The sequence below is a fragment of the Hippocampus zosterae genome, chromosome 11 (genome assembly GCF_025434085.1).
Source record: "Hippocampus zosterae strain Florida chromosome 11, ASM2543408v3, whole genome shotgun sequence".
NCBI lineage: Eukaryota > Metazoa > Chordata > Actinopteri > Syngnathiformes > Syngnathidae > Hippocampus > Hippocampus zosterae.
In genome coordinates, this window is record NC_067461.1 from 23302143 (window position 1) to 23317959 (window position 15817).

Genomic DNA, 15817 nt, shown 5'->3' on the forward strand with positions numbered 1-15817 from the left:
AGAGTCCCCGGGCTCTGCTTCCTCCAAGGAAGGCGTGTTGGTGGAGTTGAGGAGGTCTTCGAAGTACTCTGCCCACCGGTTCACAACGTCCCGAGTCGAAGTGAACACAGTGTTAGTGGTGCACTGCTTCCCCCTCCTGAGACGTCGGATGGTGGACCAGAATTTCCTCGAAGCCGTCCGGAAGTCGGCTTCCATGGCCTCACCGAACTCTTCCCACGCTCGGGTTTTTGGCTCGGCGACCACCGAAGCCGCGGCCCGCTTGGCCAATCGATACCCGTCAGCTGCCTCTGGGGTCCCACAGGCCATAAAGGCTCGATAGGACTCCTTCTTCAGCTTGACGGCATCCCTTACTGCTGGTGTCCACCAGCGAGTACGGGGGTTGCCGCCACGACAGGCACCAACCACCTTACGGCCACAACTCAGATTGGCCGCCTCAACAATAGAGGCACGGAACACGGTCCACTCGGGCTCAATGTCCCCCGCCTCCCCCGGAACATGGGAAAAGCTCTGTCGGAGGTGGGAGTTGAAACTCCTTCTGACAGGGGATTCCGCCAGACGCTCCCAACAAACCCTCACTATACGTTTGGGTCTGCCAGGACGGACCGGCATCTTCCCCCACCATCGGAGCCTACTCACCACCAGGTGAGTACCACCAGGCACCACCAGGTATGCTGAGCTGCTGTTTGGTGCATATGCACAAACAACAGTCAGGACCCGTCCCCCCACCCGCAGGCGGAGGGAGGCAACCCTCTCGTCTACCGGTGTGAACCCCAATGTACAGGCACTGAGCCGGGGGGCAATGAGAATGCCCACACCTGCTCTGCGCCTCTCACCGTGAGCAACTCCAGAGTGGAAGAGAGTGCAACCCCTCTCGAGAGAACTGGTACCAGAACCCAGGCTGAGTGTGGAGGCAAGTCCGACTATATCCAGTCGGAAATTCTCTGCCTCACACACCAGCTCGGGCTCCTTCCCTGCCAGAGAGGTGACATTCCATGTCCCAAGAGCTAGCTTCTGCAGCCGAGGATCGGACCGCCAGGGTCCCCGCCTTTGGCTGCCGCCCAGCTCACATTGCACCGACCCCTTTGGCCCCTCTCATGGGTGGTGAGCCCATGGGAAGGGGGACCCACGTTGCCTCTTCGGGCTGTGCCCGGCCGGGCCCCATGGGTGTAGGCCCGGCCACCAGGCGCTTGCCAACGAGCCCCACCTCCAGGCCTGGCTCCAGAGGGGGGCCCCGGTGACCCGCGTCCGGGCAAGGGAAACCTTGGTCCATATATTTTGCTCATCATAAGGGGTCTTTGAGCCGTGCTTTGTCTGGCCCCTCACCTAGAACCTGTTTGCCATGGGTGACCCTGCCAGGGGCATAAAGCCCCAGACAACTTGGCTTCTAGGATCATTGGGACACATAAACCCCTCCACCACGGTAAGGTGACGACTCACGGAGGGGGTATTTCGTATAGATTTTAATATAATGTTGAACTCTCTGCTGAGATTCTCTTCAGTTTTCAGTGCAGATGCTTTCAAACTGGCAGTTTGAAAAAGTTGAAAACCAATAAAATGGTGACACGGTAATCCCTTGCTATAACGCGGTTCACCTTCCGCAGCTCCGCTGTTTCATGGATTTTTTTTAATTGCCGTTTTTTTAATGCTTTTTTTTTTAAACAGTGAATTTTGTTCTGCATCCTAATTGGCTAAGGGACTGACCAACGTGAACAGTCTCCGCTCCTCGTCTCTGTACAGCTTGCCAAATTTACCTTAGCAAATTTTTGGACTTTGGTTTCATTGTATCAGTGGCGGATGCTGGTGTGTCAAGGAGGGGAAGCTCAATTTCAGCCTACATCATAAAATGTGTTCCGTTTATTTATATGTGAATTCTACTTTTCGTTCCTTTTCAAAAAAGTGAAAATGATGCCTTCACCATAAGATTGGTGATTGGCTCACTTGGCTGTCACTCAAAACGAGATTCAGCCTCAGACAGATCATTCAATCATCATGCAGGAAAGCTGAGCGGCCGGGCCAGCCGATATACTGAGGATCGGATGGGCGGGACAAAACCAGCATTTATCCAATGACTCGTCTCGTTTCAATGCATTGGTTGGGACAACCTACACTGAACTCTCTCGACGCCCAGCGTCCGCGCGGTCGACGCTCAGCGTCCACACATGTTAAAGCACAGTGAAGCTGTGGGAATGAATGAGAAGAGAGTCGTCTCGTAACCAGTAATAAGAAGCTGATTCAGAACAAAAGTTGAGCGCGTTGTAGCGCATATTTAGTCAATGACATGTCCACACAATTGTACGTACATACATACTGTATATTTGATCACTTACTTTTTGACATTGTAGGGGAAGCTGAGCTTCCCTTGCAGTCTGAGAGCAATCGCCTCTGCATTGATACATAGTTCAGCATTGTATAATAACTTAAAAATAAAGCTGGCTGTCAAGTACCAAGTACAACTTTGTCAAATGTGCTGTTTTATTAGAAATTTCATCCCTCTCACATTTTTTTGCTTTTTTTTTCTCAAATTAATCCTACTTCACGGATTTCGCTATTCATGGGTTCTTTTTGGAAGTGTGTGTGTGTGTGTGTGTGTGTGTGTGTGTGTGTGTGTGTGTGTGTGTGTGTGTGTGTGTGTGTGTGTGTGTGTGTGTGTGTGTGTGTGTGTGTGTGTGTGTGTGTGTGTGTGTGTGTGTGTGTGTGTGTGTGTGTGTGTGTGTGTGTGTGTGTGTGTGTGTGTGTGTGTGTGTGTGTGTGTGTGTGTGTGTGTGTGTGTGTGTGTGTGTGTGTGTGTGTGTGTGTGTGTGTGTGTGTGTGTGTGTGTGTGTGTGTGCGTGCGTGCGTGCGCGCGCATGTATACAGTAGTGATGGGTCCAGCGACACCGATGCGTTGATGCCTGCGCCGGGCTCACAGAGCAAACCACGTGTCGGTGCATGTGCCGCTTCATTACGTAACGTGATTGACACATGAACTGCACCGGTGCAGTTTAGACTGCATCGGCTGTGTTGACACAGTCCAGGCTGCTAATTGACACGTGAACTGCACCGGTGCAGTTTAGACTGCATCGGCTGCTAGGCACAGTCCAAGCTGCGGCACTTAGTCCAGGGGGCGTCGACTCAGTGCAGGGGGCGTTGACGCAGCAAAAGCCCGCACAGTGTATCCTAAGGAAGTGCGTCTGGCGACACGATGCCGATTGCCGAAACAAGCTAGACCCCACCCTCGCTCGAATAAAAATATATGTTTGGGCAATACAGAAAACACACTGATTATCAGAAAAAAATGTGTCCGTCTGACTTCTAGCGTTATGCCGGCTGTCATATAATAGGCTATTATTATATGAGAAGTGTTTTATGAACGTTTGTACTGTACGTCATACTCCAGTTGATTGAGGGGGGTTGCAGAAAGTGACTGCGAGTGAGCACACCGCATGTTTGATGACTCTGCCAAGTTGCTATTAAAAGTCACATAAAACGTAAACCTTGTCTGCTGACCATCATTACATCGGCTAGGCTAGTTTAGCTGTTGTTGTAGTTCAAAGCTTAATATGTGGCGTGGGTTGGGTCGGCGCCGCAAGTACGTGCTCGCGCGCACAGCTGAGAGCAGCAGACTATCGACTGCTGAGTGCTGAGACGCGCTTCACTCGAGTGACGTTGCTACAGTACGTGCCAGTGGCGTGCGGTAAAGTTCATGGTTGGTGAGGCACCGACTCCTTTAGTGTCAGATTTACAAATGTATCAACCAAAAACAGTAGCTTATTCAATTGGCTACTGGTTATTTCATATCCAAAATTTGACCCCATGGGTAAAAATACAATATTCTATTGTATTTTTCTTAGACTAATTTATTTTGTTATAAGATTTTGACAGTCTCTGCAGTTTGGTGTCATCAAAATGTTGTGACATCTCATTAAATTTTGTACAGTCGACCAAACCGAGGAAAGCTAGCTCACAAAATGATCAAACCTAGCTTTCATCTGAACACTGATGTTGACCATAATCTTGTCGAACATTTGTTTTCTCTCATCTCTGACCGACTGATTTCTTCCACTGTTGTTTCGGCCAAGTGTGCTGCATTTCTGCTCAAATCGCTCATACAGTGTGTTAAAGTCTCGTCTCATGCGTTCAACAACTCGGATGGTGTCGTGGGTTCGCGCACAACAATATCCAATGTCCATGACTTTGTTTTGCAGCACTCTAAAAAGTGCATCAGTTTCAATGAAAATGCCCTCATATATGCCATCATTAAAAAGCATGTCGATGCTTCTGACAGCCATCGATCATATCCAGTGACCATCATTTGAGTATCATTGTCCCAGCGATCGGGATCATAGGTTTGCGCTACTAGTTTTTTAACACAGCTGTTTTCTCCAACACTTCCAAGACATACGCAGCTACAGCAGGGGCTCGCCTATCATCACTTACATCATCAAATCCTAAAAATGCTTCCATCACCACAGTCCACTTCACTTTTGGCAACATAGCGCAAAATGACAGATCTGTGCTTTGTGATATCCGTAGTCTCGTCCAACTCTATGGAAACATATGGGGCAGCATTGATGTCCCTTTTTAGATCATTTATTATCACATCACCGAAAGCTTCAATTATATCGTTCTGTATTCTATTGGACAAGCCAGAAAGCACACTGGATGAGTCCAAATGTCTAGCTAACCTCTCATCTTTCTCATCAAAAGCATGTGATAGTTCTACATAATCGCCACGATTAGAAGAGCTTGCCCTCTCGTCGTGACCACGAAATGCCAACTCCCGTTTAGCGAAAAAGCAGGTTGCATGAATGAGGTCTTTCACAATCTCTCGGTTTTCCCTTACCTTGGCATTGCGGATGCTAACGTTGAACCTCCGCTGTTCGTTCAATGCCAAATCGATCTTTGCGCTTTTCATATCACAATGTCCAGACAAATTGAGAACAAAAGGCAGGGAAAACAGTAAAGACGGGTTTTCGAAGGACAGCCACATTACCGTTCTTTTCGGCTGTACCACTCCGTTTGAAAAGTTGTCCGGGCTGTCCCGTAGTTTGAAGCAAACCTTTTCGCTCCGGCGTTGGTCTAACTGTGTTAATCACGTCCACTTTTGACTGAAAGTCCAGTTTTGAGAAGTTTTTAAGCTTCGATATATAATCCTTTTCTTCCATTTTGGCTGTCCGACGTAGCAAATTTAAAAAAGGATCGCACTTGACTCGCCTGGCGCCTCTGCACAGAAGAAGAGCGCAACGTACCTGTTTGCTCACGTACGCCCTCTTAATTGCGGTAGAGAACGATCTGCCGCAACCTATGCCTTTTCACTGCGGTTTTATTTCCCATCAGCAAATCTAAATATGTCACCAAAAAACATTAAACTTTAATGGTTTAAAAACATTAGCAAGACTTAGGAAAAGCAGATCAAATAAATGTATCTGCAAATTTATATTGCTGATGTGCAGATGTACGGCAAGCAGGACGTGCCAGTTGCATGTATCAACCCAGTTTGTGATGATTGCGCAATGCAATGCGCGTTCAGAAGTGCGGCACTGCCTCACCTGCCTCCCCTGACCGCACGTCCCTGGTGCGTGCATATTATGGAGCAGCTTCCGGACAAATACAAATTGTCCGCCGCGTAGAGCCATTTTGATCTCCTTTTGGAGAATAAGTTATTCATTAAAATCTCCTTGTCTCACCAAGTGCCTCTCGGATTTTTGACATGTCTTATTCCATTGTGTGTGTGTGTGTCTTCTCCACAACAGGGGAAATAGCATGCATTAAACGCAACAGACAATTTAAAACACTGGAGCATCTTATTTTTCTAAATCAAAATTTGTGAAGACAAAGCCCACAAGCATCCTCATTCACATGAATTTCACATTATTGAAACGCATTGAATGATACAATATGGATGTGAATGATATTGTCATGGGTCAATGTCATCTTTATTGTCAAATATGCTTTATGTATGACATGCAGCATAGATGAAATTTCTTCCTCTCAATCCTCAGTGCATACATGCATGTAAACATGCTGTGCATTAAACACACGCAGCTAAGAAAGGATAGCAGCTACACTGTACAAAAAAAGACATGTAATCTGAACAGTATAGACAATATAAACAAATTAAACAGCATAAACAACAACATAAACAATGGCGCTTGTGGCTACACTGAGCTTTTAACTCATTCAGTCCCAGTCATTGGTAGAGTGAGGTAGTGCATTGTATACACGTCATCATCAAATCGGTTTGTTCAGTCTGTCAAGTGGGTTGGCTGCAGGGATTTTGAAGGTCCAGCAGGTGGCAGTGGTCAGCGACACAGTATCAGTACAGTATCAACACAGTGTGTCATTGTGTCGACACGCCTCATTAGGCCTCATGGGTATATTATACAGTATATGCGGAATTGCCCCTGGCAACTTTATTCCGAAGGTCATTGGGAAACACAAAGTTCTTCACGATAAGGTTACAGCTAAAGAAGTTGGGTTGGTAAAACAATGATTTTGCGATACGATCAATCATTTAATTAGATTTTGTCCCTATTGCATCTCTCCACTGACAGCATGCAATTTTTTAAGGCAGTCTTATGTCTCAGCCAAATCTTGTGCTATTTATTGTAGGCGTTAACGTAATTTTTTGACTTTTTCCTTTCTCCCCCAGACGAGAGTCTGAACGGAGAAATCATTCACTGGCTCGTCATGCTGACATACTCGCTGCTGTGGAGACGCGCCTTTCTCTCCTTAACATGACGTTCATGAAATATGTTGACTCCAACCTCTGCTGCTTCATCCCTGGAAAGGTTGGCTATTTGAACTTTACTTTTATCAATAAAGTTGATAAATACCATATGAGTGTCATTATGCATTGAGAGAGTCCCAAATTTCGAATTCTGAAACGGTCTACTTATTCAATTGCATATGAATAACACAAAAAACAACATATACATACAATTATAAACAAATGCTGCAAAAATTTTAATAATTCAGGAGCAGGCCTGAGGATTTCGGAAATTCATGGTAACCGTGTTTCGGTTCCGTCGGATTACCCAATGGGAAAACACGGTAACTAATGTTGGGTTGCGTATTTTAAATGTTCGTCATGGGAACCCATTTTTCTATTTTGACTGATATTCATAATCAAGAATTCTGAAACCCAAACGTATAATGTTTCAAGGGTAAATGTTTGAAACTATGCATTAACAATGAACATTACACCAGCAGCTGTGTACTCCAGGTTTATTCCCAAAAAATAAATGGATCAAAAACTGGTGTCCTCATGAGGCATCATCAAAGTATTTTTTCCAATCTCACACTGCAAAGATTAATTTACTTGTAATCATTAATACAGGTAAGTATTCATGTGGCTTGACATTCTCTTCCCAAGACGATGCATGTGTAATCTACTATCAATTTGACGAAATAATTTAACACACATCATCATGAGTTCTACCAACAGTTAACATTAGCATTACTACACCTTCTGACGAATGTTTTATTCATAAAGTTACCATGCTACAACCAGTAAATTATAGAATAACCAGTACTGTTTCATAATATTTTTCATAACGATTAGCCTTCAAATCTAATGACCAACTTGCCTCGTAATCGTGCCTCTCGTCATATCTTGCTCTCGTGTTCTGTGCATACATCCCAGGTGAGTTTAGTGATACGCCCTTTGGACGATTTATACGAAAAATCAGCCTGGCATTCTCATTTCTTAAATGTCAATTAGTAGACCTTTGTGGGTTTTTATCACCGCCATCTCAAACTTTCATCCGCGCGATTCCTCAGTTTGCGGACTAAAATGGCAAGCCGCATGCCCACGTAAATTAGAAGAAACACACTCACACACCACACCACATGTCGCGTTGATCACACAGTCAACTCATGTGCGGTGACTTTTATGGTTACACTATTTTTTGGTATCGTTAAAATGACGCCATGGAAACGACACGCTCCCGGTAACGATTGTCACCGTGAAATCCTCAGGCTTGCCGCAGTTTTTGTTTGTTTGTTTGTTCTTTTTGACTGACAAATTTCCTTGTGTCCTAAAAACGCACATTATTTGGAACTGTGTGCCCCGTGGAAAAATCGTGCGTCTAGGACGCAGGATGCACAAGATGGCTGAATCTCTAAACATTCTCTGAGTACTACTATTATTACCACTACCACTAATACTCCATTGATTAATTTAATACCTTCAACTTCACAATCATAATAAATAATTAAATCAACCATGATTTTACAATTTTAAACTATGTATTATCAATATTCATTATTCCATGAGATACATACATGAGAAAGCATTCAGCAAACATAACTAGAATCAAGCAAAAGGACTCCAAAATCCCATTGGCCAAACCCGGAAGTGAAGAGCCGGCATTATTGACTCCAGCTGTAGTGCAAATTACGTAGTTCAAACAAACATTCTAGTGCGACCGCACAAACGTGACGACTGTGCAAAAATAACTAAAGACACTACTGTTACAGAAAGGCTTTACACGCTATTTAAACTGCAGATCGCGAACAGAACGAACCGTGATTGAAACTAACCGTGATGCCGCTCTTTACACGTTGCACTGTCACCTGTCAGTGGCAGCCACGCCCTCCTTAAAGCGCCAGATAAATTCTTCAACATGGTTTTCCCTTGATGGATTTTGTTTGATTTCTTCATGATTTTTGCGGTCCTCTGGTCCACTTTGTACCTGTGGACGAAGAATTAGAGCAGAGGTGGGAAAACTACGACTCGCGGGCCGGCTCCGGCCCGTTGGTCTTTTTAATCTTTTTAAACTTTTGGTCTTTTTAAACATTCAGGAGACGCCTGGAGTCGGAAAGACTCAAATCTACGAGACTTTGAAAAACAAGGAAGCGATTCTTACTTAGTCTAATTCTGGCAAGTTCCATGCACAGAGTGAATTGCTTGTGGCTCGAGTAAATGAACATTTCATAGAATGGTTTGATTGTTATCATGTTAAAAACTTTCCGCAAACTAGACCGCTAATAAGAGTGAGAGAGCAGTCAAATGTGTAGAGCGTGAACAACAGGGGGTACACATCCTTGAGGAGAACCGGTGCTGAGTGTGATGGTAGAGGGGAATGTTACATTATTACTGGCATACAAAGACATTGTTCTATCTTCTTTATTTTTCATTTCTAACTTTTGGCCCGGCCCTCCACAATATTTTCTGCCTCTCATTTGCCCCCCACCCCCACGCCCCCGGGAAAATATTTGCGCACCCCTGGATTAGAGGCTCTAATACCGCGTTGTGTCCGAGGACTGGCAACCCGAGGCCAAGGCCAGGGACCAAGGACTTGACTCCGAGGCCAAGGACCAAGGACCGACCTTCGGTCCTCGAGCCGGTCCTTGAGGGCAAGGACCGGCTTGAGGAACACATCACTGATTAATGATTATCAGTAAATTAATCTTTACAGTGTGAGTTTGGAAAAAAATACTCTGATTTTGTGGTATGCTGTATTCATGATGCCATATGACTACACCATATTTTGATCCATTTAATTTTTTTGAATAAACCTGGAGTACACAGCTGCTGATGTAACGTTCATTGTTAATGCATAGTTTTCAACCCTTGAAACATTATTTTTTGAGTTTCAGAATTCTTGACTATGAATATCAGTCAAAATAGAAAAATGGCTTCCCATGATGAACGTTTACTGGTTTCTCATTGGGTAATCCGACGGAACCGAAAAACAGCTACCATGAACTTCCGAAATCCTCAGGCCTGCTACTGAATTATTAAAATTTTTGCAGCATTTGTTTATAATTGTATGTATATGTTGTTGTTTGTGTTATTATCATATGCAATTGAATAAATAGACCATTTCAGAATTTGGAATTTGGGACTCTCTAAATGCAAAATGGGACTCATACTTTACTGATCAGCGAGTCCCTGGGACTCGCTGGTGTTAAACTGTAAAATTATCACTGTAACAGGAAATTAACTTTATATTTGATCAGCTGTTGGTAAGTTAAAGCTGAAGTCAAGTCCACATTTGTTTAGACAGTCATATGTTCTATGCGCTCCGGCTAGTCTATGACTGTTGCATTTGTGGAATATAAATTAAGCACCAAAATCCACCCGTTTTTGGTGTTTGGGTTTTGTTTCCATTTTGGCGGGAACAATTTTTCCACGTTGTGTGGACTGAAAAGGACATCACAGTGCTTAAGGCACAGTGCTTATGGTCAAACCCTAGGCCCGGGGGGCAGATCTGGCCCATCACGTCATTTTAGGTGGCCCGTGAAAGCAAATCAAAGATGCTTGGTAAAATCTCTACCAAAATTTCTCTCATTTTATAAGAGTACGCATTTTCTTGTTACCAAACCCCTCAATACAGTAACTTAAACAATAGATGAATGAACCCTTATTCATGACTTTTTTGTATGGTTTCAGTCATTGTAGGGCTACGCCAGCAGGGCATGTAGGTTTTTGACTCGTGCTTTTCTTCGACGGGCTTTTCCTTTCCACGGCGACGACAAGGAGTACACTAGGCCGTCATCGTTGATCCCAAAAAAATGAATCGCTTTATTTTCTTGAACACAAATTAAGGCTTTATCAAATGGATTAATAAAACTTCTACATTACACTTAAACGAAATACGAAATCAGTTCCCATAAAGTACGAAATAAGCAAACACGAAGTACGAAATAAGCAAACACGAAGTTCGAAATAAGCAAACACGAAGTACGGTAAAAAAAAAGGTGTTGCTCCATGCCCTATTGTCTTCCTAATGATGTTTACATAAATCTAGCCTCTTAACAGACTGAAAACAGGACAACCAATGGAGCCCAGATACTTCAATGTTCTTAATAAATTTGTTCTAATAAAATATCAAATATAAACCAAACGCCTTGCATCTATTAAATTCTAATTATTCAAAAGGCTGCATTTATAATTTAACCAAATTTTCCTTATGGCTCTAACATTCCGGCCCCTAATTGTCTTTGTGAACATAAACAATTACCAAATTACTGAATCAGAGCCATGAGCTACAAAAGCAAATAACAACAATAAATTGTTCAAGAATGTCCATTGTACAAGTGACTCTTCCCGTCACGTCAGGAACTCTTTTCTTAAAGTCCAAAAACAAAAAGAGGTTGGAGTCAGAGGTTACCAGCACATGACTCACCGATGGAGACCAGCCTTTACCACTGTCTCATGAAAGTGACAAACAAAATTTCACGTCCCCTTCAACCAACAAACAAAGTTTGGTTACAGGACGCAAGAAAACGCCACTGCTGGTTTTCACTCTGGCTTGGCGTACTTGTTCTTTGAGGTCCTTAGTAGTCTCGACTACACGTCCCATCATCCATGAATTTCGTGGTGCTGAGTCGTTCACAATGAGGACGATTTCGTCTTCATTGATATTCCTCTGTGGACGAGACCACTTTTGTCTCTTTTGTAAGTCCGGTAAGTACTCTTTAGTCCAGCGACGCCAGAACAAGTCCGCAAGATACTGGACCTGGCGCCATCTGCGTCGAGAGTAGACATCTTTCCTGTCAAATAATCCTGGAGGCAATGATGTTTTGGCCTTCATCAGCAATAGATGATTGGGGGTCAACGCTTCCAAGTAATTTGGGTCTGTAGAGACTCTGGAGATGGGGCGACTATTTATAATAGCCTCGACTTCACACAGTAGGGTATGCAGTCCTTCCTCATCCACTGCTTGCTGGTGTAGTATTGAACTGAGAATTTTCCTCAGTGTCCTTATCTGCCTTTGCCATATTCCTCCAAAATGGGAAGCGTATGGAGGGTTGAATATCCATGCGATGCCCTTTTGCAACATGACACTTTGAATCATTGTGTTGTCTATGGACTGCACTGCTTCTCGGAGTTCCCTTTCAGCACTGACAAAGTTTTTTCCATTGTCAGAACGTATCAACTTGACTTGTCCTCTTCTTGCTATGAACCTGCGTAGCGCATGAATACAGGAATCTGTGTCTAATGAATTTGCCACTTCGACGTGTACAGCTCTCACTGCCAAGCAAATAAAAATTACACCGTATCTTTTCACCATGGCCCTACCTCTCTTGATTTCAAATGGACCAAAGTAGTCCACACCAACACTTGTGAAAGGTGGTTCATCTGGTGTAAGTCTCTCACTGGGAAGGTCCGCCATGAGCTGACTTTCTGGTTTTCTATGGTAACGTCTGCAGGTTATACACCGGTAGAGTACTTTCCTGACAGCTGCATGGGATTTCAATATCCAATACTTCTGCTGAACCTCTGCCAAAACATGACTTCTACCACTGTGTCCAAGCTTTTCATGAACAGATTTAAGGATAAGAGTGGTGATGTGCAAATCACTGCCCAAAATTATAGGATGCTTTGATTCCTCTTGCATCGATGCTTTGTTCAATCTGCCACCCACTCTAAGAACGCCATCTTGGAAAACTGGTGACAGCCGGTAGAGAGAGCTATCCTTTGGAACAAGCTTTCCCTCTCCAAGCATAGCAATTTCTTTGGGGAACCTGGCTGCTTGACTGAAGCGTAGAACTGCCCTTTCAGCTTCTTGCATGTCACCTACAGAGAGGGGTTTTGTGTGAAACTTTGCCTTGAAGTCTCTCATTTGTTTTTCAAGCCTTTGACTGTATACATTTTCTTCTTCAGAAGATTTAAATTCCTTTCTTTTTGAAGAGAAGAGTTTCAGTATTTGTTTCAATCTAAGGATCCATGCAACTGCTCGCTTTAGTTGATACCAGCTTGAGTAATGGTGAATGAGTTGATGTGTCACGTTAACGCTTTCCTCTGCAGCAAATGCATATACTGATACTTCTTTCACCTCAGGATCGTTAGTGATAGCTTGGTGAACATTGTCTGGCACTGCTGGCCACTCAGACTCCGGCTTTGATATGAAGTCTGGACCCATGATCCATGTCTCTGCCTTGAGAAAGGCATAAATCGTCAGCCCTCTCGAAGCGTAGTCTGCTGGGTTGGCAGATGTGTTCACATATCTCCACTGTGATGTTTCTGTTCTGTCTCTAATTGTAGCTACTCGATTGGCGACAAATGTACGATATCTCGTAGTTTCATTATTAAGGTACTGGAGGACTGATGTGCTGTCCGTCCAAAAGATAGAGTCTGTCAAGTTAATGTCCAACTCAGCTCTTATCATCTTATCCATTCTTGCTGCTGCAACTGCAGCAGTGAGTTCAAGTTGGGGAATAGTCACTGGCTTCAAAGGTGTAACTCTAGCCTTTCCCATGATGAAGGCGCAGTGAGTCTGGTTCTGACAGTTTCTTGAGACCAGGTAGGTGGCAACACCATACCCTTTCTCGCTGGCGTCTGCAAAATGGTGAAGCCGTGCTGAAGTAATTTCTCCAAAGTTGGCTGGTTTAATGCATCTTTTTACTTCAAAGGTGGTTAAGTGGTCTAAGGTCATCACCCACTATTGCCACTGCATAGCCAGTGCCTCTGGCATGTCATCGTCCCATGCATGCTTTGTCCTACATAGTTCCTGCAGAATGTGCTTCACTGGGAGGATAAGTGGAGCCAAGATACCAAGCGGATCATAAATAGTGCTGACCATTGAAAGCACTCCTCTTCTTGTGAGTGGCTTGCTTTGTATGCAGACCCTGAACTGCAATGTATCTGCCTCCACACACCACTGGACTCCTAAAGCTCTTTCGATTGGCAAACAATCATTCTCCAGATCCAGCATCTTGACTTTATCGGCTCTTTCCTCCTCATGTACCGATGCGAGCACGCTTCTGTTATTGGAAACCCACTTTGTGTGTTTGAAGCCACCAGCAGCACACATAGCCTCTAGGTCTTGTGTGAGAGCAATTGCCGGTTTCTCAGTGCCAACAGATTTTAGACAATCATCTACATAAAAGTTTCTCAAAATGGTGTTGGCAGATGTTGAGCTGAAATGTGCTTGATTGTCTTCTGCACACTTTCTTAATGCATAACTCGCACAACTTGGCGACGAGGTTGCGCCAAAAATGTGGACGACCATTCTGTATTTTTTCAACTGCTGATTGAGTTCTCGCTGCGGCCACCACAGAAACCTCAACACATCAGCATCTTCCTGGGGAACTTTGACCTGATTAAACATACCTTCAATGTCAGCCATGAAGGCTATTGGTTCCTGCCTGAATCTTATTAGTACTCCTATGAGAGAGCTTGTCAAATCAGGCCCTTGCAATAAAGATGAATTTAGGGAGGTGCCTCGATATGTGGCAGCACAATCAAAAACCACCCGGAACTTTATGCTTTGTTGGGTGGTAAACCCCATGATGTGGATTTACCACGTCCTCTTGTCACTTTTACAATCATCTTCTGTGGGAACCTCCTGAGCATAGCCATTCGTCAGCGTTTGTGCCATGAATTTAGAGTAATCCTGATGAAGCTACGGGTTCTTCATCAGTTTCCGTTTCAAACATTCTGCTCTCTGTACTGCAAAGACACGATTATCTGGGAAAATTATGTCTTTGTTCTTAAAAGGCAGGCCAATGCTGTAATGGCCGTCAACCATCTTCACTGAATTTGGTACAGAGTCCATGAACCGTTTGTCTTCAAATGACATTTCCAATTTTTCAGCCATATCATGTTCTGGGAAGTCCAACTTTACTTGACGCTCAGTGAGCTCCTCTAATGTTGTCACTGAGATTCTGTTTACTGATACTCGTGGCCACTCAAAACTCCCCCCACTGGCATTTTCTTCCTTCAGAGGACCATTGATAGTCCACCCTAGGAAAGTCTTGACTGCATATGGCCCATTCCCATCACTGTTTATGACTTTCCAAGGCTCAAGTGCCTTTGGTACATTTGTTCCGATTAACAAACCTATTTCTCCATCAATTCTTTTCAGTTGAACATCTCTTAAGTATGGCCATCGATCCACATCACTTTGTTGTGGGATGTTCTCTTTTCTAACTGGGATTTTAGACTGTGTAAAAACCTTTGGAAGCTTGATAAAGTTATCTTCATCCACAGCACTGATTTCAAGTCCCGTGATGACATTGGTACTGACAATCCCTTCTTTTCCCATGGTTCGAAGCAAGATATTTGTCTTTTTTCCTGTTGTCATAAGGTTCCTCATTAGCTCCTCTGTACAGAAGGTTCCAGTGCTTCCTTGGTCAAGAAATGCATATGCTTCAACTGTTTTGCTCCTCAAACACCTGACTTTCACTGGAAAGATTGACAGGGCACAGGCTGTTTCTCCGGCCCCAGTACAACCACAAGTTTCATTGTCGGTGGTAGCTGAACTTTGGACATTTTGTTGGGTTATCTGGCTCTCCTCCGCAGAGAAGGCAGACTCCTCTCGGTCAAATGCAGGATGGTGGGATGTTTTTGAGAACATGTTTGACAGAGATGTTTTTGCTTACAGCCTTTACTTAAATGTCCCTGTTTTAAGCATCCAAAACACAGCCCTTTAGACTTCAGAAAATCAAGCCTTCCTTTGTTTGGCTTTCGCTTGATTATTCTACAACAATCCAAGGTGTGCCCTTTCTTTTGGCAAAATACACATTGCTTTTCGATTCTATCGGCGGATGTGTTCCCTTTTGCCTGCTCGGGTGGGCTCGTGACAGATGTGACATCAGTAGCAAAAACACTTTTCTTTTCCTTGTATCTTTTATCATTCTCCCTTTTTTCCCTTTCATGCTTTTGTTTTGGTGAGGCAGGTTCTTGTATGTTGCCAAACAACGGATGGGAAGCAATTTTTGCCTGTTTGTCCACAAAATTTACCACATCTGTGAACCTGACTTTCTTTCCTGACTTTTCCTGAATGTCACATGCCACTCCTCTCCATTTTTCCTTTATCTTAAATGGGAGTTTAGATATAATTATGCGCATGTTGGTCGTGCTGTCCATCTCATTCATGTAATC

At 44.0% G+C, this 15817-nt stretch overlaps 1 protein-coding gene across 2 annotated transcripts in view; it reads left to right on the forward strand.

Annotated features, from left to right (window-relative positions):
• Positions 1-15817, forward strand: part of fbxo28 (F-box protein 28) — a 49315-nt gene that overhangs the window by 13273 nt on the left and 20225 nt on the right. For both annotated transcript variants that reach the window (XR_007964995.1, XM_052081131.1), the window contains exon 3: positions 6632-6770. Coding sequence is in view for 1 of the 2 variants with exons in the window: in XM_052081131.1 (XP_051937091.1) it covers positions 6632-6770 (139 nt within the window). In the remaining variant the exon portion in view is untranslated. The remainder of the gene's footprint in view (positions 1-6631; positions 6771-15817) is intronic.